General features: G+C 45.3%; 3 protein-coding genes across 4 annotated transcripts in view; all 3 read right to left on the bottom strand.

Annotated features, from left to right (window-relative positions):
• The window catches only part of LOC147605243 (uncharacterized), a 60464-nt gene extending 44416 nt beyond the window's left edge, over window positions 1-16048 (bottom strand). The window contains exons 1-4 of one of the 2 annotated variants that reach the window (XM_086794058.1): window positions 15577-16048; window positions 14876-15176; window positions 14631-14789; window positions 14018-14316 (exon numbers count right to left, since the gene is read on the bottom strand). In XM_086794058.1, coding sequence (XP_086650184.1) covers window positions 14018-14316; window positions 14631-14789; window positions 14876-15176; window positions 15577-15774 — 957 coding nt within the window. In that variant the 5' untranslated portion in view covers window positions 15775-16048. The remainder of the gene's footprint in view (window positions 1-14017; window positions 14317-14630; window positions 14790-14875; window positions 15177-15576) is intronic. The other variant, XM_086794059.1, reaches the window with a different exon arrangement.
• On the bottom strand, window positions 10156-11174 carry LOC147605245 (uncharacterized). Its single transcript, XM_086793901.1, has 3 exons — window positions 10917-11174; window positions 10649-10810; window positions 10156-10518 (listed from the first exon to the last, which is right to left on the bottom strand). The coding sequence occupies exons 1-3, from the start codon at window positions 11172-11174 to the stop codon at window positions 10156-10158; spliced, it is 783 nt and encodes a 260-aa protein (XP_086650027.1).
• Window positions 11307-13021, bottom strand: LOC147605244 (uncharacterized). The gene has a single exon (XM_086794066.1). The coding sequence runs from the start codon at window positions 12550-12552 to the stop codon at window positions 11314-11316; it is 1239 nt and encodes a 412-aa protein (XP_086650192.1). The 5' UTR covers window positions 12553-13021; the 3' UTR covers window positions 11307-11313.
• Window positions 16049-22945: the final 6897 nt, after the last annotated feature.

The raw sequence follows: 22945 nt of genomic DNA, 5'->3' as shown, positions 1-22945 counted from the left end.
ACAAAGGATAAGATCTTTGAGGCTGATCAGTATGTGGAGAGCTTGGATGAAGCTTATCGGAGAGTTAAGTTGGCCCTCCAGAAAACTCAGCAGAAGCAAAAGAAAGCCGCAGACCGTCACAGACGTGATTTACAGTTTGCATTGGGTGATTGGGTTCTTTTGCGTTTTGAAAAGGCTAGACTCAAGAAGATGAAGGGTAAAGAGCGCTTATTCCCTAAGTTGAGTATGCGATATTATGGGCCTTTTCAGATTTTGGAAAAGATTGGTGAGGTAACCTATCGTTTGAAGTTACCAGATCACTGGAGGATTCACAATGCTTTTCACGTGAGTCTTCTTAGACCTTTCCGTGGGGATGTGCCTGAGGATGTATCAGATGAGGCTCAGCCGGAAGTTGAGGAACTTGATGAGGTTCTGATTCCAGAGCAGATACTGGCACATAAAGAAAGGAAGGTACGAGGTAAACTTTCCCGTCGCTATCTTGTGAAGTTCAAGAACTATTCACCGATGGATGCGAAGTGGATGGAGGAAGGTGACTTAACAGATTCACCTCAGGTTTTGCGGCTTTATCTCGATGCCTTTGAGTTAGAGCCGACTCTTATTGTGGCTCATTCAGGTTCAGCAGAGCATGGGTCTGGAGCATTACCTGATGCTCACGAGGGGGGTAGCACCTCCACTCCCTTGATACAGACAGGCTCAGATGACATCTAGAGGTCGCTTGGTGCAGATTTTATCTCATCCGAAGGTACTGAGGCTGACAGTACATCTGTTTATGGGACTTCTATGATATATGTGTACTAGTCACATGGAGATTTTTGTGGATATGTATGGTTCACAGTGGTATACAACTTGGACTATTACTATGCCATTGGTTTGCAGTGAATGTTGATACATGTATATGGCTCAGAGAGATTGGGACGCTGATCTTGCCATATTGTATATTTCACTTTAGATATTTTGATGCATCACCAGAATGCAATCGAGGACGCTTGCCATCTTTCAAGAGGGGGGTATGTCATGGCCCTGTGAAAATGGAGCAGGACAAGTGTGGGCATGGTGGTTGCAGAGTCAGAATATTTTATGATTCACATGGGGGGTGCCCGGACAGTGTTTAAGATGTGTGGACATCCCTAGGTGTGAAGGGGGAACATTAAAACATTAACTTTTAATGTTTATTGAAGTTTTGCCCCTAGGCCTTAGTGGCCCTAGGAACTTATTAAGTTGGGGCCCTAGGGATTAACTTGGAAAGGAGTTTTCTCTCTCTTCACTCTCTCTCCTCCCTTTTTGGGGAGTCGTGTAGCAAAAGTGGAGCTCCTTTCATGCGCATGAGGTTCAATCGTGGAAAAGCAAGAGAAGAGAGCAGGCGGCTGTTTTTGCTGCAGATTGCTGCTGTTTTTCTGAAGGAACCAGCCGTACAGCACTGTACGGCCAGTACTGGACTCTCTCTCTCTCTCTCTCTTTCTCCTCTGCTGCTGGCGGCGCACAGAGCTGCTGCTGGAAACTCTGCGCAGAAGCTCTGTACAGGCTGTACAGCCTGTTTTCCAGCCCAAACCCTACTGTACGACTGCCGTACAGTGTACGGGCAGTCAGGTACAGCAAGTACAGGTGCAGACGGCGCTTTACTGGTGCTGGACAGACCTGTGCAGGCTGATTCAGGCAGGTACAGAAGTGGACAGCAGGTTGTTTATGCAAGTACAACGCCTGGCACGCATCCCGAGGCGGTACAATCAAGTACAGTGCTGATTTTCAGATCTGTACTTTCAAGGACAGCATAGGAGTGAGCATCAAGAGGAGGATACAGGCAAGTGCAAGCACATGTGTGAAGCAGGATTGTGGATTCAAGTGCCTGCAGGCACAGATTAGTGCTGTTGCTTCCTCCAGAGTTGTTTCACGAGCTGAACTTGGTAAGCCTTGACTCTGTTCATCTATCTCTCTTTCTATTGCTTGATGTCTGCTACAGGTATGTGTTATCTGGCTCCTTGTGAGAGGAGGAGTTTGGCAGATTGACAAGAGATTAAGACAGGGATTGAACAGCATATGTATGTTGAGCTGAGAAGATGTATCATGCTTATGAGTTATGCCAGATGTATGCCCATGGCTGGCCTGCTTTGTAAACTTGGCTGATCAGAGGGAGGCACAGTGTGTTGCTTGAAGACACAGATCTGTGTGCATAGATCCTCTGTGCTGAGAAGGATTTGTGGGCAGTCAGATTGGACTACAGGTGTAAACTCTTGGCTGGTTTTTGTGTTGTACTCAGCCATACATATTATTTTAAGGGAATAAAGAAATACCGCAAGGGGCGCCAAGCTTTGGGGCCAACAGGTGTCGTTGTGTTTTCAGATTTGGACACTCTAGTCCCAATCTGTGTTTTGTTTATCATCTAGACTACAAGTGGACGGGTGTTAGCTCTTACCGCACTCTGGTTTTCTATCAGAGGCCGGTTTCACAGAAACTGGGGATGAATGTGTTAACACCCCCTCTCAGCACCAGATGCTGAACATATCTCCAAGAAGCCGAAGAAGGTGTCCTCTGTCAAAGACAAAAGAAAGCAACAACAACACGTACCAGGAAAGCTCCACAAGCAATCTCCACAGCAACTCAGCTACAAAAGTAACAGAACAAGCTGCCACGTACACTGTTCTTCTAGAAGAAATCAACCATGAAGGTTGCATCGTGCTGCTCCAAATATCGGTGCCAAACCCAAATATAAACACAGTGTCACAAGAATCCCTAGAAGCCTGTAGCTCCAAGAAGATAATACCCTCAAAAGAAATAGAGTCCATCTCCTCCAACTCTGTACCAAGAGTAGCCAAATGCTGTATAATAGCACCCTTCTCAAAGGTCGGCATCGCCAGATGTAAGAACTCAACTGCCCCCTCTGAAAACTGATGTCGGGACTCCACAGGCCCAACCAAATCCAAATCCCAATCCTTCAATCCTTGGAAGTACCACTGTGCCCCAGGCACGGTCACGAACACACCTGACCACAATCCAAAATCCTCACACAGAGTAAGGGAAGTAGGAACATTCACTGTAGTGGTAACTGAAGTAGTAGTAGCCTCCTCAATAGCATAACACAACGTAGAAGCAGGCTCCTCAATAGAAGGCAAAGGGACCAGCAACACATCCTGATCACTGGTTGACGAAGAAAGAATCGGAGACGAAGCAATAGGAGAAAAATACCCCTCCGAAGCTATGAGCAAAGATAGCCCACTATCTTCCTCAAAAACATTACCAGAGATATCATCCTGGCAAGGAGAAGTATGCACAAAAACTGAAGGCAGGGCAACAGGAGAAACAAACTGCAATGAGCAAAACTGGCCCAATATCCTTCGCTGCAGAAACATCTCCAAAAGAAGTATCCACAAAATCACTGGCTGCACAACACCCAGAAGCAGAAAGCATCTGCCGATCACTGGCATCACCATACAGGTCACAAAGCAACTGCCACACAGAGAAGGTAGAAGCATCATCAGGAGCATAGATGAAGTGTCGAAGAACCGAATCCTGACAATTTAGGAGAAGAAAGCCATAGATCTGTCCGTCAGTCTTCCTCCACCAACCACATTCTCCGCAGAGGCAAGGTCCGGCAAGCACCAATTCTTGTACGAGAGAAACTCCATCAGACCATACTCCCTGAGAATAGAAGTAACCTGCAACTTCCATGACTGAAAGTTACCACCATCCAACTTGTCTACCTCATCAAGGAAATAACAAGAGAGTGGTACGAGAGCCAAATCTGAAGTTGTCATCATTGATCCAATCAAGAGAACCAACCCTCATAAGATAAAACTGTCCAAATCAGAAAACACTGATATAGGGTCTTTCCTCCCACCAAAACGCATCCCTAAGAGGCTGGACATCACCCGAGAATCTCCTGTAGCAAAAAACGCAGAAGCTTCTGTCGACTGTACCTCCAACCTTGAGGTCACCAGAAGAGGGAAGCAAAAAATGTGGATTTGATATAGAGAGAAAAGGCAGCCACACAGGGCCAAGGAATATGCTGTAAGAGGGTGCAAGAGGGAAAGGCAACAACAAAGACAGTAGCTTGGGCTCTCCTCAAGAAAACGCACAATCTCTGAAGAAAAGGTGTCCTCCACAGGTACCAAGAGTGCCACCAAAGCCTGCAAGACCACAAGCCCCCCCTACAAAGGGAAAGGGCCACTGGAGAGGAAAACGCAGCAGAGAAAAGGTGCTGTCCTGTAGAAAACAGGCCACCTGCAGTCCACCTACAGTCCAGTCTCCCAGTGGGCAATGAAACACTGATCAACAAGAGCCAGATGGCAAAATTGGTGAAGCCAATCTGAAGAAAAAGCGACCAGCAGGGTGCTGTCCAGAAAACGCAGCAGCAAAAGCTATGAATCTGCAAGAAAACACAAAGGAGTAGGTGCTGAAAACAGGGCTGAATCTGGGGCAGCAGAAAGGTTGCTAAACCGGGAGCGATGATACCATGAAAGAGTGCACAGAGCGGAAGCAGAGTGGCACTAGAATGTGCTAAACAGAGAGTGCAAGAGAGAGAGAGATATGGAGCAAACTATGCTGAATATACTGAACCAAAACAGTCCCAAGCAAGAGACACTGTTAGTCTCATAAGTGAGGGAGCAAAATATGTACAAGACTGAAATGAGAAATGAGAGGCCAGTACCCACTATTTATAGTGGGGGAGTGTTGGCCGACAGGAGCTCATAAACAAGCCGACTGGAGCTGTTGGACATGGCCGACTGGAAAAATGCCAGCATGGTTGGGAAAAATCCCCAAAAAATAGTAAAAAGGGGTGGCCAGCCCACAAGCAAGGGCCATACAAAAGGGGACCAAATGGACACCAGAAATGGGTAGAAACTGGGGATGAATGTGTTAACACCCTGGATCTGTTCTTCCTTGTCTGCTCCTCATGGAGAAGCAATCCAACCAACTCCTAGAAGGATATAGGACTGCCTTCTCCTCTCATAGAGAGATTCAAAGAAGTATGGAAACTCTAAGAGGACTCAGGTAAGGAGTTAAGAATGGTGGTGACCAATTTTCTGTTATCAACATCATCATCTATATTCAGCAATTGTTCTTTTAGGTCTGTTACCTTGGTAAGATGATCTGCAATGGAATCACCTTCGTTCAAGGTCAAGTAGTACAGCTCCCGCATCACGTACATGACTCGTGCTTCATTACGGGACTGGAACATGGTCTCAACAACCACCCACGTAACCCTTGCAGAGCTGCAAGATCGAATGTGAGGTACAATTGAGCGCTTAACTGAAAAAGCAATCATGGCCATTGCTTGAGTATCACGGACATCCCACCGTCTTTGGTCTTCAGTGGATCCACGGTGCTATAATGCCCGACACAACTTGTGCCACAATCTAAGTTTCCCTTGATGTCGAGGTGCCAGGAGTTCGTGTAGCAGGATGAGGCTTTTGCCCCATGTCAATATCCCATAGCCCCTTGGCAATTAAGAGATTCTTCAACATGAAACTCCATAATGAGTAGTTGGGACCATCAAGCCGATCTTTAGTTGTCATGAATGCACCAAATCCGGAAAGCTCAATGGAAGCAGCTCTTTGCGACATCCTCACAGTAGTACGAGATTTCCCAAAGTTGGAGAGAGAACTAGAAACAGGAAAGCTCCCCCTTGATATGAGCTCTTGGAATAATACGAGAAAAAAGAGAGTTACAGGAGTGCACACAAGGCACCGCAATATGACGAGATTGAAGGTGCAATCACTAAAATATACAAAAAACAGGGTGTATACTTAAATGAGCTAACACAAGACTCCGGGAGTAGTGCACAAGAACAAGAGTGCTTATGGATGCTTCCACCTTAGAAAACCTCCCCTTACGAACAAGAATCCCCAAATATGCAACACACATGCCTTGAATTTGACAAAAAAATGTATGAAAAAGAAAGCCCCAAAAAATTGCATGTACCTCTGTGAAAAAGATGCTGGTGAGCTGATTTGTGTATTCCCTCGTTTTCTTTCACACACAAGGGACCCAAGTAGATCTGGAGCTGGAGCCAGAGCTGTGGGCGGGCAGCGAACTAGGGGAGTCTGAGAGACCATGCGACAGGGCGGACAGGGCCCATGCGGCAGCCCAACGGAGGCAAGAGCCGGGGGGGAGGAGGCGCGCGTAGGTGGCAGCTGGCGGAGCTGGTGCGCAGGGAACTGGCTGGCGGTGCCACGCTCGCATCACCATAGGGGATCAGAGCATAGTGACATGGGACGGGGGGGACGGACCCTAGGGACGGGGAACGCCTGGGACGGGGGCGGGACGCCCGCGGGACAGAGGAACGGGGACGGCAGCCAGGAAGCGCAACGGGGACGCCGGGAACGCGTCCCGGGAACGTTCCGGGAACGGCGTTCCCTGTCCGTACGGGAACGGTCAAACTGGCCGTTGCGCAGTTTTTGACCGTTGGGCGGGGCTTCAACGGCTCTCTCTCCTAGCCGTTTGGTGATGCGCATGGCTGAAGCTCTCCCACATGGCTCCCCTTCTTCTATATAAGAGACCTCCATGCTCTCCTCAAGCCATCTCCTCTCCAAGCTCTCCCTCTCCAAGACCCAAGGCTCAAGGCTCAAGCTCTCCCTCTCCAAGCTCTCCTTCTCCAACATCCAAGCTCTCTCTCTCCAAGCTCACCCTCTTCAAGCTCTCCTTCTCCAACATCCAAGCTCTCCCTCTCCAAGCTCACCCTCTCCATTGTCCAAGCTCTCCTTCTCCAACATCTCCATCCCAATTCTCCATCTTGACTCTTTCTCAAGCTCTACCATCCATCTCAAGCTCTACTCTAGTCTCTATCACTATGGCATCCTCTTCTCAAACCCCTTCCTCTCCTCAACCCGGGTCCGCCGCCGCCTCCACTACTTCAACACCCGCTCCATCACGAAGAAGGAGGCCCGCCGTACATCGATGGAGTTGGTGGGATGAGGTAGAGTGCTCACAATACGGTCAAGGGGGTGGTTCAAGACCATGGGTATGTAAGCTTTGCGGCTACAAGCGAACCGGCGGTGCCCACAAAGTGCGTGCTCACTTCTTGCATGAGCCCGGCAACGAAGTGCAATTTTGCAAGGAGGTTTCGGCCGAGAAGAAGAAGGAGCTCCTTGAAAAGCTTGTGGTTTATGAGGCGGCCGAGTTGGCAAAACGCAATCCTCAAGTGGCCGTCGACCCCACATCCTTTGTGAGGACATCAACGCCGCATGTACCTCGTTCATCAAGAGAGGCATCCGCTTCCCGGGGACGCCAAAGTACGCTTGATGAGAATTGGAACCCTCAATTGAAAGAGGAGGTGGACATGGCGGTGGCACGATTCTTCTTTCATGACCACATAGCATTTCGGGCGGCACGGTAAGTCCTTGGCACTATGCTCATGTACTATTCAAAATTCAAATATCATGCTCTAAACTTTAAACTTTAAAGACTAAAACTTAAAAGACTAAATGATGGTAAAAATCTGAATTTTGTTTGTGTTTTGCATATGGTGTTTTGGATAGATCTCCATACTTTCGGGCCATGTGCAAATTGATAGCGGAGTATGGACCCTCTTATGTTCCCCCCTCTTCGGAGACCATCCGCACCTCTCTCCTTGACAAGGAGAAGGCAAGCGTGGAGGTGGCGGCCAACCACATGAAAGAGCAATGGGCTGAAAATGGTGTTACCCTCGTCGTTGATGGGTGGAGTGACACTAGAAAGCGCTCCATCCATGGAGTTGTTGCCTACTCACGAGGGGAGACATACTTTGTCGACTCCCATGATGCTTCCGGGACAGGGAAGAGTGCCGAGATACTTGCTGCGGAGTGGGCAACAACACTAGAGACGGTGGGGGCGGAGAATGTCATTGCCATATGTGCGGATGGAGAACCGGCAAATAGGGCGGCGGGGACAATTCTCCAAGCAACCTATCCTCGCATCACCGTGTGCTTTTGCATGGCCCATTGCCTCAACAACCTTATCAAAGACATAGGGGCCTTGGATTGGGTTGCACCTGTCATTGAGGGTGCCAACAAAATAGTGACCTTTGTCCTCAACCATCACAGGGTGCAGCACGAGTTTTCCAAGAAGTCAAGCCTCTCTCTTCTTAAGTATTCCGAGACGAGGTTTGCATTCAACTTTCTCATGCTAGGCCGCTTGTGTACATGTAGCGGGGCATTGAGGGGACTCTTCCTCAGTGATGAGTTTGCACGCACTTCAGAGGCTTCCACGACGGTCGGCAAATTTTGCAGGGAAAGGGCGGATGATGCGGCATGGTGGGAGGAGGCCAAGGCGCTTGTGGAGATGGTGCAACCGATTATTGATCTCCTTAGGGTGGTGGATTCCACTCAACCATGCATTGGCAAAGTGTATGAGGCAATGGATCGCATGACAGAGAAGCTAAAAGCAATGTTCAAAGTCAAGCCTCACTATAAACAGGTCAAATCCCTATGTTTGAAAAGGTGGCAAGCCTACCACTCTCCCCTCCATGCTGCTGCCTACATTGTTGATCCTGAGTTTCAAGGCAAAGGGCAACACAAGGACAAAGAGGTGAGCAAAGGCCTTCGACAAACCTTGGATCGCCTTTACACTAGTGAGGAGGATCGCCGCACAATCAAGGACCAATTGCAGATTTATAGAGAGAAGCGGGGGGCTTTTGGTTTGGCAGATGCACAGGCGGACCGCTTCAAGGTAGGGTCTGCACTTTGGTGGGAGGATTATGGTGCGGAAACTCCAAAGTTGCAGGAATTTGCTGTGCGCGTACTCTCACAGGCTTGCAGTAGCAGTTGCCTAGAGCAACTCTGGTCAGTTTATAGCCACATTGCCTCTAAGAAGAGGAACCGCCTTGGTGTACAGCGTGCAAATGATTTGGTGTTTGTCAGTGCCAACTTGCGAATGCTTTGCAAGGGCTTGACAAAGAAGGCAGATCCTTTCACCGAATGGGAGAAGGCACAGCAGGACCCACATCTCTCTGATCAGCAGAGGGCCGAGATTTTAGAGGAGCTTGAGGTTGTGCCCGAGGCATTGTCCCCCCCACCTCCCCCTCCCCTCCCACTTGAGGACCAGCCTATGGAGGACTTCACCGAGGAGGTCACGATTGATCTTCACCCTTTTCACCCTCTTGCCTAGTCTCTTGACTCTTGAGTCTTGTATCTTGGCACTTAGTCATTTTGCCTTGAGTGTACACCCTCCTTGGGCCTTTCATTATGCCATTTGGCATTTTTGTTTAGATTGATCATTGTACACTCACTTTTGTTTATCACGCCATCGGCGCCCCATTATAGTTTTTTGCTAATACGACTATGCATTTCAATTTTCTCCTCTTTTTGGTGCAATTTTGTGCTTAATGTCTTGGTTTCTAAGTGTAAATCAAGTGTGTTAAAAAAAATTGCAAAAAAACAATCGTTTTCAGATTGCCGTTTTTTCCACCGTCCCCGGGACGGCCTTTTGCCCCGTTCCCGTCCCGTTCCCCGTCCCCGTCCCCGTCCCCGTTCCCCGTCCCATGTTTCTATGGATCAGAGCCATCATTTCCCACCACCACATGAGTTTCTCCCGCCGGCTCAGCTTTAACCACATTGGGTACCATGATGCAACACCCTATGCGAGATATCTTAGGGTGATGTGAGAGCTTGACACTCTTTGTATTCGATCCAAGGTGGTTCCAAACGTTATGTACTGTACGGATCCGTACGTACTGTACGTTGTTTGGTACATGAAAAAAATTTTAAGGTACGTAAAAATACGTACCATTGGTAAAAATTACATAAAAATACATAAAATCTCAGAAATTTCAGCCACCTACATAAAATTTCAGTCCATATCCACATTGACATATAATTTTATAAAACTTTCGAAATAGAGACACAACAAGGTCAAAAACCTACTAATTCAAAAGTGAGAAATTAGAATCACAAAGTCGTCAATCATACTTAAGTTAATCGTACTTAATACTTAATACTTATTACTTAAGACAAGTCACATTGTCACAAGTGAGTCGTGACAACTCGCAATTCACATCAAAAATGATGAAATTTGAAAATGAGTCTATGAATAATGACAAAATGTGCCATGTCCATACAACACCAAATCAAAACTAAGGTAATCCAAATCAAAACTCATCATCCGATGAGGATGATGACCCTCGATAATCAAGCATATAACCCTCCGTGATGACATTGCCCTCGTCATCATACTCAAGCCCTGTCATCATGGGCACAGGTGGGTGGGCTGCCTCAGATGTCCTGCCTCAGATGTCCCTGTCCTTGCCTCTGCATCATCCTGCTGGGTAGTGTGAATGAGGCGAACGGCCTCATTCGCACGTGCTCGAGGAGTCTGAATAGGCAGCTTCTCTCTCCAGGAGCCTCTCCGGCCAGAACTCTCTGCATCTGCAGGTCCCTCATGTAGCTGAATTTTATAAGCCCGCGCTCTCGATCTCGTCACCCGCCTGTCTACACTCTCCAGCTCTCTATGCAGGAGGCAAAGAATCTCGTCCTGCTCATCTCTCAACCGTTGCTCTGCCTCATCAATGGTGGTAGGATCTGGGACCAGCTTGACACATGTTGGATCCACCTATTCAACGTAAAACCAAAGAGAACACGGAGTGTCAACGACTCAACTTTTTGTATACTATAGTTACTAGTATAAAAGCTATGTCAATGGGAGGCCAATCCCCGTAAGAGAATGAATAGGATAAACACACCTGTTTTGGGGTGCCCAAAGCATGATAAGCTCGTACGAGCTTCATGTTGGCCCTACAATAGACCAGTCTCTCTAGTTGAGAGGTGCTCAAACGATTACGTATCTTTGTATGTATGAGCGAGTAAGCGCTCCAGTTGCGCTCACAAGCACCTGCTGAACAATCCTGCACTCCAATTCAAAAAAAGTACTTCATTCATGTGAGCTCGGCAATTCCCAACAAGCTTCACAAGACTAGTTCAAATGGCATAGTACATACATGATATACATACCTGAGATCCATAGCTTTGCCACCAAGTAAGAGGAAGCTTGGTGGCCTCTGGTCTAAGAGCAACAACTCTAGCAAATGAGGGTCCCAAGTTGTTGACCCAGCTGCAGAGCTTCGCATCAATCTCCAATTGCTGCTCCACATCATACATACTATTAATGTACCTATCTGGTAAGGTGAGCAGCTCCCTATCATGAAAGAGAAGTGGCGTCTTGTAGAAAGGATGGAGGAATGCAGCCATTCCATGAATGGGGCGACTCATATACCCCCATCGATAATCCACAATAGCCAATATATCATCTCGGCTGCAAGAGTAAAATAAACAAAGAAGTAGAGCAATTAGTAAGTCAAGACTCAAGAATCAAGATTCTGTAATCGGCCATCAAGAATCAAGATTTTACTTACCAATTCTGTGTGAGGGACGTACAGGCTGCAATATGACTCTTCATCTGCATGAAGAGGTGGTACACTAAGCCCAAAGTGGAGCCCTCCATGTCTGTGACTCGCAGAAGTACAAATACTGGCTGCAAAGCCACTAAGAGAGTTTGCACATCCGTCCAGAGGGTCTCATCCAGTATCCGTCTCTGTATGTATTTGGTGGGCTCTATCTGTGAATGATACATATCTCTCCACTTTGGATCCACAACTGTCCGTAATAGTGGATCTCTCAATTTGAAAAGCCTATGTAGCACCAAATACATATAGGCAAATCTTGTCTTGGATGGCCGCACCATATCTAGGTTGCTGTGGCTCCTAAAGATAGCCAATTCCTGCTGCTTCTTTCTGAAGAATGTAGTGATCTTCGTGGCATCAGAAACTGTGGGTTGCACCCAACTCAGCTTGCCTATGTCCTCCATAAGCAAATCAAGGCAATGGGCTGCACATGGAGTCCACACAATGCGAGGAAACTCCGCCTCCACCATGTCTCCCATTGCCTTGCAATTAGCAGCATTGTCTATTACAACCTGCACCACATTCTCTGGACCAACCTCAACAATTGCCTGGCGAATATGCTCGTAGATACTCTCAGCAGTGATGCGTTCGCCTGCCTTCCCAGCATCCACAGCGCGTAAGAAATACGTACCAAGACATGAAGAGACAAGAATATTGATGATGTGTCGTCGCCGTGTGTCACTCCAGCCATCCGAAATGATAGTGCAACCAAATTGTTGCCAACCTGCTTTCGCTGGCACCAAAGCCTTGTCTATCAAGGCCTTTTGCTCATCAAGCATCGTGGTGCGCATCTTTTTGTACTCAAGCCCTGACCATGACTCCGTGTGTCCAACCTGGGCTATAGCTCTGACCATCCTCTTCCATTGGTTAGTCCTCAAAACATTGAAGGAGATATTGCACTCTATGAGAGTGCGAGCAATCTCCATCTCAGCCACCTTTTGCCTTTCTTTGAACCAAGACTGTGCATGCACACGACAAGGCAAGGTGGTTTGCCTTTCCGTATGTGTATCACCCTCATTCTCATCTTGCATGACAGAAGGCCTCTTTCTGGCAGACGATGCTTGCTCAGAAGAGGCAGGCTGAGATTCATCAACCTGCGTGGATGGACCGGCCAAGTCCCCAAGAAGAGCATCATGAAGCGCATCCTGTGTCTCTTGTGTGCCTCTTCCTCTTCCAGCTGCCCCCATTGCAGGGAAATTTTCAACAATCAACTGATCTCTCAATGCTTCTGGCACTCTCTTGCACCCTGCACAATTGTTGGTGGTGCCAATGCATGTGAGGTGCTTGATGACACGAGTAATTGTACTCGTGAGGGTGAAATTGCAGTACTTGCATTGCCATTGTCGAGTGCCACTACCTGCCTGCCCTGGAGTAGTCACAATGCGAATGACGTTTGTGTGCTCCTTCTAGTATGGGTTCTCTCGCTTCAGCATGATTGCTCTGACAAATTCAATGCACAATACCATACGATTTCAATCAGGATTCAGTAATCATGCAATGCATAATATTTAGTGGGCAGCTCAGCTGAGAGTGAGAGTGAGAGTGAGAGTGAGAGTGAGAGGGAGAGGGAGAGGGAGAGGAAGAGAGAGAGGGGCTGAGAGCTAAGTGCATGGTCCACAGATGGTGGCCTAAGGCTCTGTGAGAGAGAGAGAGAGAGAGAGAGTTATGTTGCTGCCTTGGGGGCCTGAGCAAGGGTGGGTGGGTAAAGGGCGCCGACAGCCCAACAACACGGGAAGGCGGTGGCAACAGTAGCGGGGGGAGAGAGAGAGAGAGAGAGAGAGAGACTATACCGGTTTAGCAAAGGGAAGGCGGTGGCAATAGTAGGGGGGGAGAGAGAGGGAGAGAGAGAGAGAGAGAGAGAGAGAGACTGTACCGGAAGGTGTGCACTGGCGGCTGTACGGAGTCCAGGTGCTATCGCTGGCGGCAATACGGAGTCCAACACTATCGGCGAAACCCAAAAGAATGCGAAACCCCCCAAAAAAAAAACGATTGTCGTAGGCGAACAACGAAAACCCCACCCCCAAAAAAAAAACCCCCCACGTACGGATCCCCGTACTGTGTAGATGTACGGTACGGATTGGTCCTACCTTGATTCGATCAACTTTGGCATTTCAGCTCTTGTTCCTTTCTTTTATTTTTAGTACCCATGATGATGTATTCCATGGATGTAATCTTTTGGTCTCATGGGTCAATTTGGCCTTTCTAGATGTTAATATAACTTACTTTCTTTCTTTCTCTCTGTGTCTCTCTAATTTTCATTAAGTAGGCTCTTTTAGTTCTTTGGATTTTACTGCTTCAGCATAGCATGTTCTTCTCTCTCATTCCAGGTCAATCCACTCCACCTCTCCCCTTAGACCTTGGATATCAGGGCTAAGCTTCACTCAACGTTCCCCTCCGTACCAATGCCAATGAAGTTCCAATAATCTAGCCTTTCACTACAAACTTTCATTCTCTGCCACCACATTTCAAGCAGTGCCTAGGTGCTGAGCATGAGTGCGTATGGCCGCTTCTTTGTTGCAGCTCTGCCACAATAGAAGCTGCTAGTAAAAACTTGCAAATCTCTAATATGATTCTACATAAGCATAACCCTTGCTTGGAAAACAGTTGTTATGAAGAAAAAGAAAACCAGACCAAGCTTGAAAAAGATCTAACCTGGCACGTAAGCTCCCCATTTTTCTCCTGTTCCAACAAGTCCTTGATAGGAAAATATGCAGCCTGTTTGCAAAGTTCTGTTAAATCAGATCCACTGTAGCCTTCACATAAACTTGCCAGACGTTCGAAATCAAGGCCAGGCTCAACATTCTCATCCTTTAGTATGACTTGCAAGATGCTGGCTCTCTGCTTTGAGTCAGGCATGCCGACCTCAAAAGCACGGGGAAGCCTGCGCAGAATCGCCTCATCCAGTTCCCAGGGCCTGTTGGTTGCAGCCAAAACCATGACACGGGCATTTTCTGCAGACAAGCACACATAAGACAACTTGGGAGCTACCACAATATGCAGTGCATTCTGTTTCAGTGAATGCTGGATAGGCCTGAGCTATCTATGTTTGGGCTGACTGAAACACAAAACCAAGATATGCTTGGCTTCAAAAGGTGATGCCTTCATCCAGGGCTAGAAATAACAACAAAACTTTGAAAAGACCAAGGTATGCTTGGTTTCGGTTCACTGAGCACAATAGCTGATGCCTTCATGCAGGGCTAGCAATAACTAGGAAACTTGAAATGCAATCTCTGTGTAAACCATGAAAATTGCTGTGATTACTTACGATCAGTCGTAAACCCATCCCATAAAGCCATGAATTCTGTTTTCATATTTGTAACAGCTTCATGCTCCGAAGCTCTGCGTTGTCCCAAAAAACTGTCAACTTCATCTACAAAGATGATAGACGGTTGAAGCTTGTACGCCAATGTAAAAACAGCAGTCACTGCACAGAAGTTCAAGTCTTTACCCCTCCGATCAACAAAACCAACATGCTACATCACAAAAATCAACCTTCCATGGCACTCTTACCGAGTTTCTGTGCATCACCAAACCATTTGCTCATCAGCGTTGCAATTTTGACATTGATAAAAACCGCACCTGACTCCTTGGCAATGGCCTTAGCTAATAAAGTTTTACCAGTTCCAGGGGGGCCATACAGTAAAACACCTTTCTGTGGACCTAGCAGCTTTCCATGAGCAAACAAATCTGGCCGCTGCAATGGAAGAATCACCAACTCGTGCAGCGACTGTTTCACGGCCTCCAATCCACCAATTGTTTCGAAAGTGACATCAATATCATCCGGGTTGATGACGTCACATGCAATCATATCCTGTGACATGCAATGTTATCAATCAACTTGTTGTTGACATCAAGCTCGCCCCATAAGCTAGGGCTAGATAAGCAGCTAGAGACAGGATGTAATGGTATAAAAATATCACATGCTACATTTCCTGTTACAAGGGTTAATTCTGAAAAATGTTTAGAGCCCATGCTAGGGTCAGGAGAAAAACTCCATGGTAGGACTAAAGTTAAGTCTAGAACTAGTGTTACGGCTTGGAGTTAGGGTTAGGGTGCGAAAAAATCCATGCTAGGGGTAATGCTTGAGATTACGGCTAATGTTAAGAGACAAGTGTCCTGCAGGATAACTGTTAGTCTTATGAGGGTGAAAGACTTAGACCGACGCTACCACTACTTCTATAGAAACGTGAAAAAAGAAGAAGAGGCTTCACCTCGTATACATTCGTTTGCACCAGGGGCCGGCCCAGTCGCTTCGCGATCTCCTTCTTCCGCTCGGCTGCCTTCTTCTCGTGGGCTCTGTTGGGGTCCAGATGCCGGAGACCGACGAAGAGGACCAGACAGCTCAGGGCGGCGCTCACGGCGTAAAGAAACAAATCCTGCCCAATCGACACTGCACGACTGGTTCCCATGGTGCGACACGAAAGAAAACACACAGCACTCTACTGCGAGTACGCAGGCATTGACCGTGTCCCTCACGGCGAAGCTCTCGGGTCGGGCAACAGATGAAGGAACACAGAAACCTTGGACAAAACCACACAGGAACCCTAGCAGAAAGCGCACAGGCCCTCGTTGAAGAAATTCAGGCCAGAGACGGAAGCCTAGAATGTTCAAAGAAACAGTGAGCGAGAAGACGAGCCTTCCAAGCGCCACGCTTTTGCTCCAAGGCCTGCCTCTACCGTCTGCCACGTAGATATTTAATAAAATTACGCGGCGTCCATTGATACTTTTTTCATCACATCAGAGCACATAGGTTATTGCTATAAAAAATCTTACTTCTCTAAAATTGATCAAAACAGCTTTGCATATCAATGTAGCACTAATAGGGGCGGATAACGAGGGAGAAATGTTTTTTCATTAATTTGTGTAAGAGGCGTAATAGGAAAACCTTAAAAGTGGTAAGGTATTATTAGGTTTCTTCGACCTTATTTAATGAAGGTTTTTATAACCGTCATCTCATCTCATAACCACATCAATTCCTCTCTTGTTGCGTCCCCAATAATCTCTCTCTTGCGGACAAGTGGCTCGACGCCAAGTTTGTGGTGGAGGAATGGAAGGTGGGGCTCAGGTTCCAAGCCGAAGATGGCCTTGTGCGACGAAGCGAGGTGGAGAAGATGGTGAGGGCTGCAATGGAAGGCGAGGAGGGCAATACGCAGCACTACAAGCTAAGATATCTATTTGTGCAACAAGTCTAGCAACATAAAGGCTAGTATTGTAAGTGTTAGAAAACAAAGCAAAATTGTATAATGATCTAGCACTATTCACACGAAAGACTCTCTAAACCCAAGGGAAAGCTCCTAAAATTTGTTGATTATGAAGCTTTGGTTTTTAAGTCCAGTTTATAACACCTTAATGTATAGTACCTCATCAAAAGTATTACCTTGCACATGTTTTCTTTCCAAGTAGTAGACGATGTGAGTGGTTCAAATGGGTAGCCAATACAGGCCTACAACATGATCGTGCCCATGAGGTCATACGCTAATCTAGAGAAGAAAGTTATTTGTATCATCTCATCTAATTGCGAAGTTTCGACAAGGCATTAACAAACAACGTCAACCCTCAACATCAATTATGTAGTAGCAAAGTGTCTTGGCTCTACCAACCTCCAAGTCCTCCAAATCTCTGACTATCAACCCTGCCAAACTCTCTAGCTATCACCTAGCTACATTAATTGCCTTGTTACCTTTCTTACGTTGTACAATGAACGATGATAGTCATCCCCTCAAGCAAGTCTCCACTCCAATGAGTCCAAGACCCAAAGAAGTGCCCTCTCCAATAGGTTCCTACTCACTCTATACACTACATAGGTTGTTATTGACTATCAACTAAATTAAAATCTTATTCTATTGATAATGAGTTGGATGGTAGTATAGGGTGATCACTTGGTGAATTATTTTTTTCTTTTTTTGGGTGATTATAATGCAGGCCAAGATTCGAACCTTATACTTGGAAGTTCCCAAGCCAACACCCACTTGGTGGATTGTTGGTTGAAGGTTGGGTGGATGGTATCTATTAGATATTCACGATAGTACTACAGTGAGGCCATGTACTTATGCCATGGGCACTTTTATCCCACTTGGTTTTTTCACATGGCCATCCAATTGTGAGCGGGCACCTTAGGGTTAGCTAGTATATAAGTAACCTCATCCATTGTTTAGGGATTGCTACTTATTTGTACTTGCAAATGCTTCATCTCTCTCCCCTTTACGCTAGCCATTCTCTCTCACACTCTATACATTTGTGTTCTTGTCATTGAGCATTGTGTGTGTGTGTGTGAGTTCAGCTCCATTGTGAGCTTACAGTGGTATCAGAGCAGGAGCTTTGATTTTGGCTATAGGGTTTTCTTCTTGCTAGAGCTTTGGTGTTTTGCAAAATCTTCCATTGAAGCTTCTCTAGCAAGCATCAAGTTTTTTTGGAGCTTCTCCTCTAACAATGGATTGTGAACTTCTAGTTTTGCTTCGAACAAAGCTTGAAGGGTGTGAATTCTTACAGATTTTGCCAGGTGTGAGAGACGGCTTCTCATCCTACTCTCGACTTCATCCACTTCTGGTGATTCCACTTTAACGACTTGACTTTACCTCCAATAGGTGACTCATCTTCTACAGACTTTGCAAGGTGTGACAGGCGGCTTCTCTTCCTACAGTTGGCTCCATCCACTTCTGGTGATTCCACTTTAACGACTTGACTTTAGCTCCAACAAGTGACTCATCTTCTACAGACTTTGTAAGGTGTGATAGGCGGCTTCTCTTCCTACAGTTGGCTCCATCCAACAAGTGACTCATCTTCTATAGACTTTGCAAGGTGTGATAGCTCATCTTCTACAGACTTTGCAAGGTGTGATAGGCGGCTTCTCTTCCTACAGTTGGCTCCATCCACTTCTAGTGACTCCACTTTAACGACTCGACTTTAGCTCCAACACGCGACTCATCTTCCATAGTCGGCTCTCTCCAACAACTCGTTTTCTACAAATTGCCATCAAGACATTGCTTCTCCACGAGATGACACGTGGAGGATGACAGGTAGCAAATATCTTTTACAATCATCGACTAGGTCCTATTCAATCGCACGGCCCAACTTTTACGATCGACGAGGTCAAGTTATATCGCTAACCAGGTCTAGTTAGATCAGCAATCCAACCTTTGTAATCACCAACCACGTTTACAATCATTCGATTCCTACACCAGTTCAATCAGCAATCTAACTTTTATAATCATTCGATTCCTGCACCAGTTCAATCAGCAATCTAACTTTTATAATCATTCGATTCCTCACCAGTTCAATCAGCAATTCAACTTTTATAATCAATCGATTCAAGTGCATCATGTGATTTAGGATTGGTGATTGATCCAACTTCTTCAATCGTCCCATTCGATCATTAATAGTTCAATAAGCTATCCAACCTCTTAGATCATCCGATTCATAACTTTAATCGTCTGATTTCACTTCTTCGATTAGCGATTCAACTTTTCCGATCAACAATTCAACCATCATACTTGATTGTGCTGTTGAATCTGAGAAAGAGAGATGCTAAAAATAGCTTGAGAAATGAAGTCACCGGATGTAGCAAACTGATTTGTGTCAATCTGCTAAAAATCTACAATTGAATTGAACAATTGAAGTCCTAGATCAGATGATTGTTGAAGTAGAATCGATCAATCAAATTTGTAGTTGAATCGGATGATTGAAGTCCTGGATCTGACGATTGTTGAAGTAGAACCGATCGATCAATATCAAGAAGAATATGCGTTCTGTGTCCACTTTAGCAAGGGGGGGAGGGTCTTAATGTTAAATTTGCAGAGCTGACAAATGCATTGTTTGTGATAGAGAGCAGGATAGGCAAATTGTGCTTACTAAAACTCTAAGCCATGGTTTATACAAATTGGACATCTATGACAAGTATGATGATGCTTGTCTAGTAAACACTTCAAAATACGATGAAAGATGCCCAATTGTTGTGGCATGCTAGGTTTGGCCATATTGGTGGATTATTTCTTTTACAGAAACATGGGATGCATGCCTCAACTTAATCCCCTACCCAGATATGTTTGTGAAGAATATATCCTTGGCAAACTCTTCCGCCAACCTTTCTCAAAGAATGCAATGAATAGAGCTAACCACCACAAATTGCAGCTCATACACAGTGATGTGTGTGGTCCAATGTGGACTCCATCTTTGGGAGGAAATCTTTACTTTGTGACATTCATGATGATTACAACAAATTTGACTGGTCTTACCCCATGAAAGAAAAATCGAAGGTATTTTCTCATTTTCAACACTATAATGCTTTGGTTGAGAATGAAACTGACTTAAAATTCTAATCCCTCTGTACATATAGAGAGGAGGAATATTTATCTAATGCTTTCAACTTCTTGGCAAAAAGGCATTAAGCATCAATTCACAAGTCCTTATACAACACATGAAAAAGGTGTTGTTGAGAGAAGAAACGTGAGTCTCATGGAGATGGTGGTTAAATGTATGGTTAAAGGTTAGCAGATTCCACATAAGTTTTGGATGGAAACAATTCTTTATGCTACATATGTACTAAAGCACACACTAAAGCTTTGAAAACCATAACTCCTTATGTTCAGCTTGGTTCAATAGAAACCCAAGGTTTAACACATGCGTGTTTTTGGTTATTTGGCATATGTCCATGTGCCACCACAAAGCAAGACTAAGCTTGATAAGGCATTGAAATGCATTTTTATTACCTATAGTTCAAAAACTAAGGGCTATTATCTATATAATACTCTTACCAAGAAAATCATTATTAGTAGGGATGCTCTCCTTGCTAAGGATTTTGCCTATCCTATGATGGAAGTCAACAAATATACATATGCCAATTTCTTAGATATGTTTGATGGTTTGTTGCCAGTGCAAGCATCTATTGATACTCAGCAAATTTTGCTTGATCCTCGTTTATTACAAGGGGAATGCTTGAGAAATTGATGCACCAACTTCTGATCAGCTAGAAGATGCAATAAATGTTGTATGCCTAATTGGTTAGAAGTGTTGAGATAGCGAGTTCATCCAAATAGTGTCAATGTGACCACATGTATGGTGTGCCTTCAGCAGTAGGAGTGTGTGGACAATAATTGGTTGTGCCCAATGGCAAAGTGTATAGACATTATGTGTACATTAGTATGGTGTGAACTTATCATTGTGTGTGTGTGTGGATTTTGGAAGATGGAGAGTGTGTAAAGGAGAATGAAATGTAATAATGGATTCTCATATTCTTGTCTATGGTTGAGTGAGAGATAGTTAGGGTTTATGCAAGTGTTATTTGTACGTCCCCATTCTATTTACATGGTATCATACCATAGGTTGCTCTCACATTGAGTCAAAAGCCTAAACTTAAAGTGGTTGGAGATTAAAGTTGTGGTCACCATTGAAGTTGTAAAGCACCACTGGAGTGGAAATTGGAAGCAAATCGTGGAGCTTGGCTAAGAGGTGAGTTAAACAAACTCTTCCCTTGTGGATTGTGTTGGATGAGGGAGTAGATGCTCTGCACACACACATACACACACATAGACACACACATATCAAGCACAAAGTGCAAGAGAGAGACCAGAAGCGATACCTTGATGATATTGATAATGAATGTGTGGAGTACAAAGTACTAGTAGCCCTAGCCCTAGGGCTGACATGGCTAACACACTAGAGTGTGTTCACACGGGGGAAAAACCCATGCTAGTACATGGTAAAAAGTTCCTATGTGGTTCGGCTTCCCTAGGATAACTCCAGGAATTCGTTCATCTTGGTTTCCAACAAGAAGCCGAGAGCACAGAATCTCTTCTTGAGGTATGTCTTGAGATCATTCCATGTCTGGGTGTTCCGAATCTAGATGGTTTGTCTCATAGTGATTTCTCCATGCTACTCTAGCTGTTTCTACAATCTTTAGCTTGGCAAGAGCAACCTTACTTTTTTCATTATATCTAATGACATCGAAGTATTCTTCCATGTCTTCGATCCACTTTTCCACAGCCTCGCCTAAGTGTTCCCCTTCACCCTTGAAGGGACGTGGTTGAGATCTGTGAAGGGCTTTACGAACATCAGGGTCAAGCTCTTCCTCATCCGTGAGAGGATATGGCTATCTACCATGATTCGCACGTCTCATGATTCTGCTAAAACGATACATCATTAAATTTTTATTTAACTTCGTCTCGAGACCCTGAGACTTAAGAAGTTCAGAATTAATTACTTCAAACAAGGTAGTCGTTCTTACTAGAGATCTACGACATACGTTCGAGAAAACAGAGGTTAAACTCGATATTTGATAATCAAAATCACTTAGGGTTGTTCACACCAGACTTCCAAGGCTAACAAAACCCCTTGAAGTGGATGGTGTAAACGTATACAGGGTGTAGCAGACTACCCTAGTAGAGGTAATAAGCTCAAAGCCTTTTAGAAAGCCTCAAACTTTTCCCTAGAAAGGAACTTGGTAAACCCATTTACACATTGGCCTATGTAGGCATATAAGTCAAGGCAATCTCTCCTACATGGAACCTTTCCCTGACATAATGATAATGCACCTCAACGTGCTTTGTCCACGCATGAAATATCAGATTCTGTATGGTTGCTAATGTGCTCTAACTATAAGTGAAAATGGTGGTAGAAGATAGTTGTCTAACACTAAGATCTGCCAATAGATAGCCATACACACTCCACAATAGATAGCCATACACACTCCACAATAGTTGTGAATGTTGCCCTGTACTTAGCTTCACAACTTGAAGTGGCCACTGTTGGTTGCTTCTTGCTATGCCATGAAATACATGAACTGCCAAGAAGAAAATAGTTACCATTGGTTAACACACTAATGTTATAACATCCTACCCAGTCACTGTTAGTGTGGGTGGACAAGCATAATGAAGAAGCATTGATATAAAACAATGCAAAGTCATGAGTGCCAAGGGTAACGAAAGACACGTTTCACTGCTTGCCAATGCCGAGTGTCGAGGCAATGCATAAATCTGCCCAACTGTGACACTACATATTCCATATCAAGATGGGTAGTGCATAGATAAGGCATTTGATAACTTGTTGAATAAACTCGATACCCAAATAATAATGCAAAAGTCCCATGTATGTAACATCAAATGCATGCTATAATTCAGCAACAATGAAAGCTGAAATACACAGTGAGACAAGCACGATCGAGGTGTGTTAACCCAATTATAGGGTTAACAAGAGCTACCGCCATTATCTTACATCAAGGAGTCACGATAGATACACCAAAGGGTCATACATTCAAGATATAAAGCAATAGTGTCCAAATCTACAACTTGGACGGGTGTGACAGAGTATTTATGGCGATTCCCGTTTCAAGAGCATGTGGTAGCAAGTTAGGATGAAGTCCTAAAAAGTGATGTACTTCATGGATATATTATGAGAGTAGTAATTGTAATAGCATTAGGCCTCTTATGAGCCTAAAGTGCCCAGTCACCCACACCTTAAGCGTATATTGATGCCTGAGAGCTGGATCGGATGGCCTTTGCGCAAAGATTATGTTGTACCCAACTTTTATGAGTTACAGGATGCCTATCAGGTTGCGTAGAAACGCAAGGCACTTAGTTGAATTGAAAA

The sequence above is a fragment of the Cibotium barometz genome, chromosome 60 (genome assembly GCF_041138505.1).
Source record: "Cibotium barometz isolate CiBa-2024 chromosome 60, ASM4113850v1, whole genome shotgun sequence".
Taxonomy (NCBI): Eukaryota; Viridiplantae; Streptophyta; class Polypodiopsida; order Cyatheales; family Cibotiaceae; genus Cibotium; species Cibotium barometz.
This window is presented reverse-complemented; position numbering and strand designations above follow the sequence as displayed.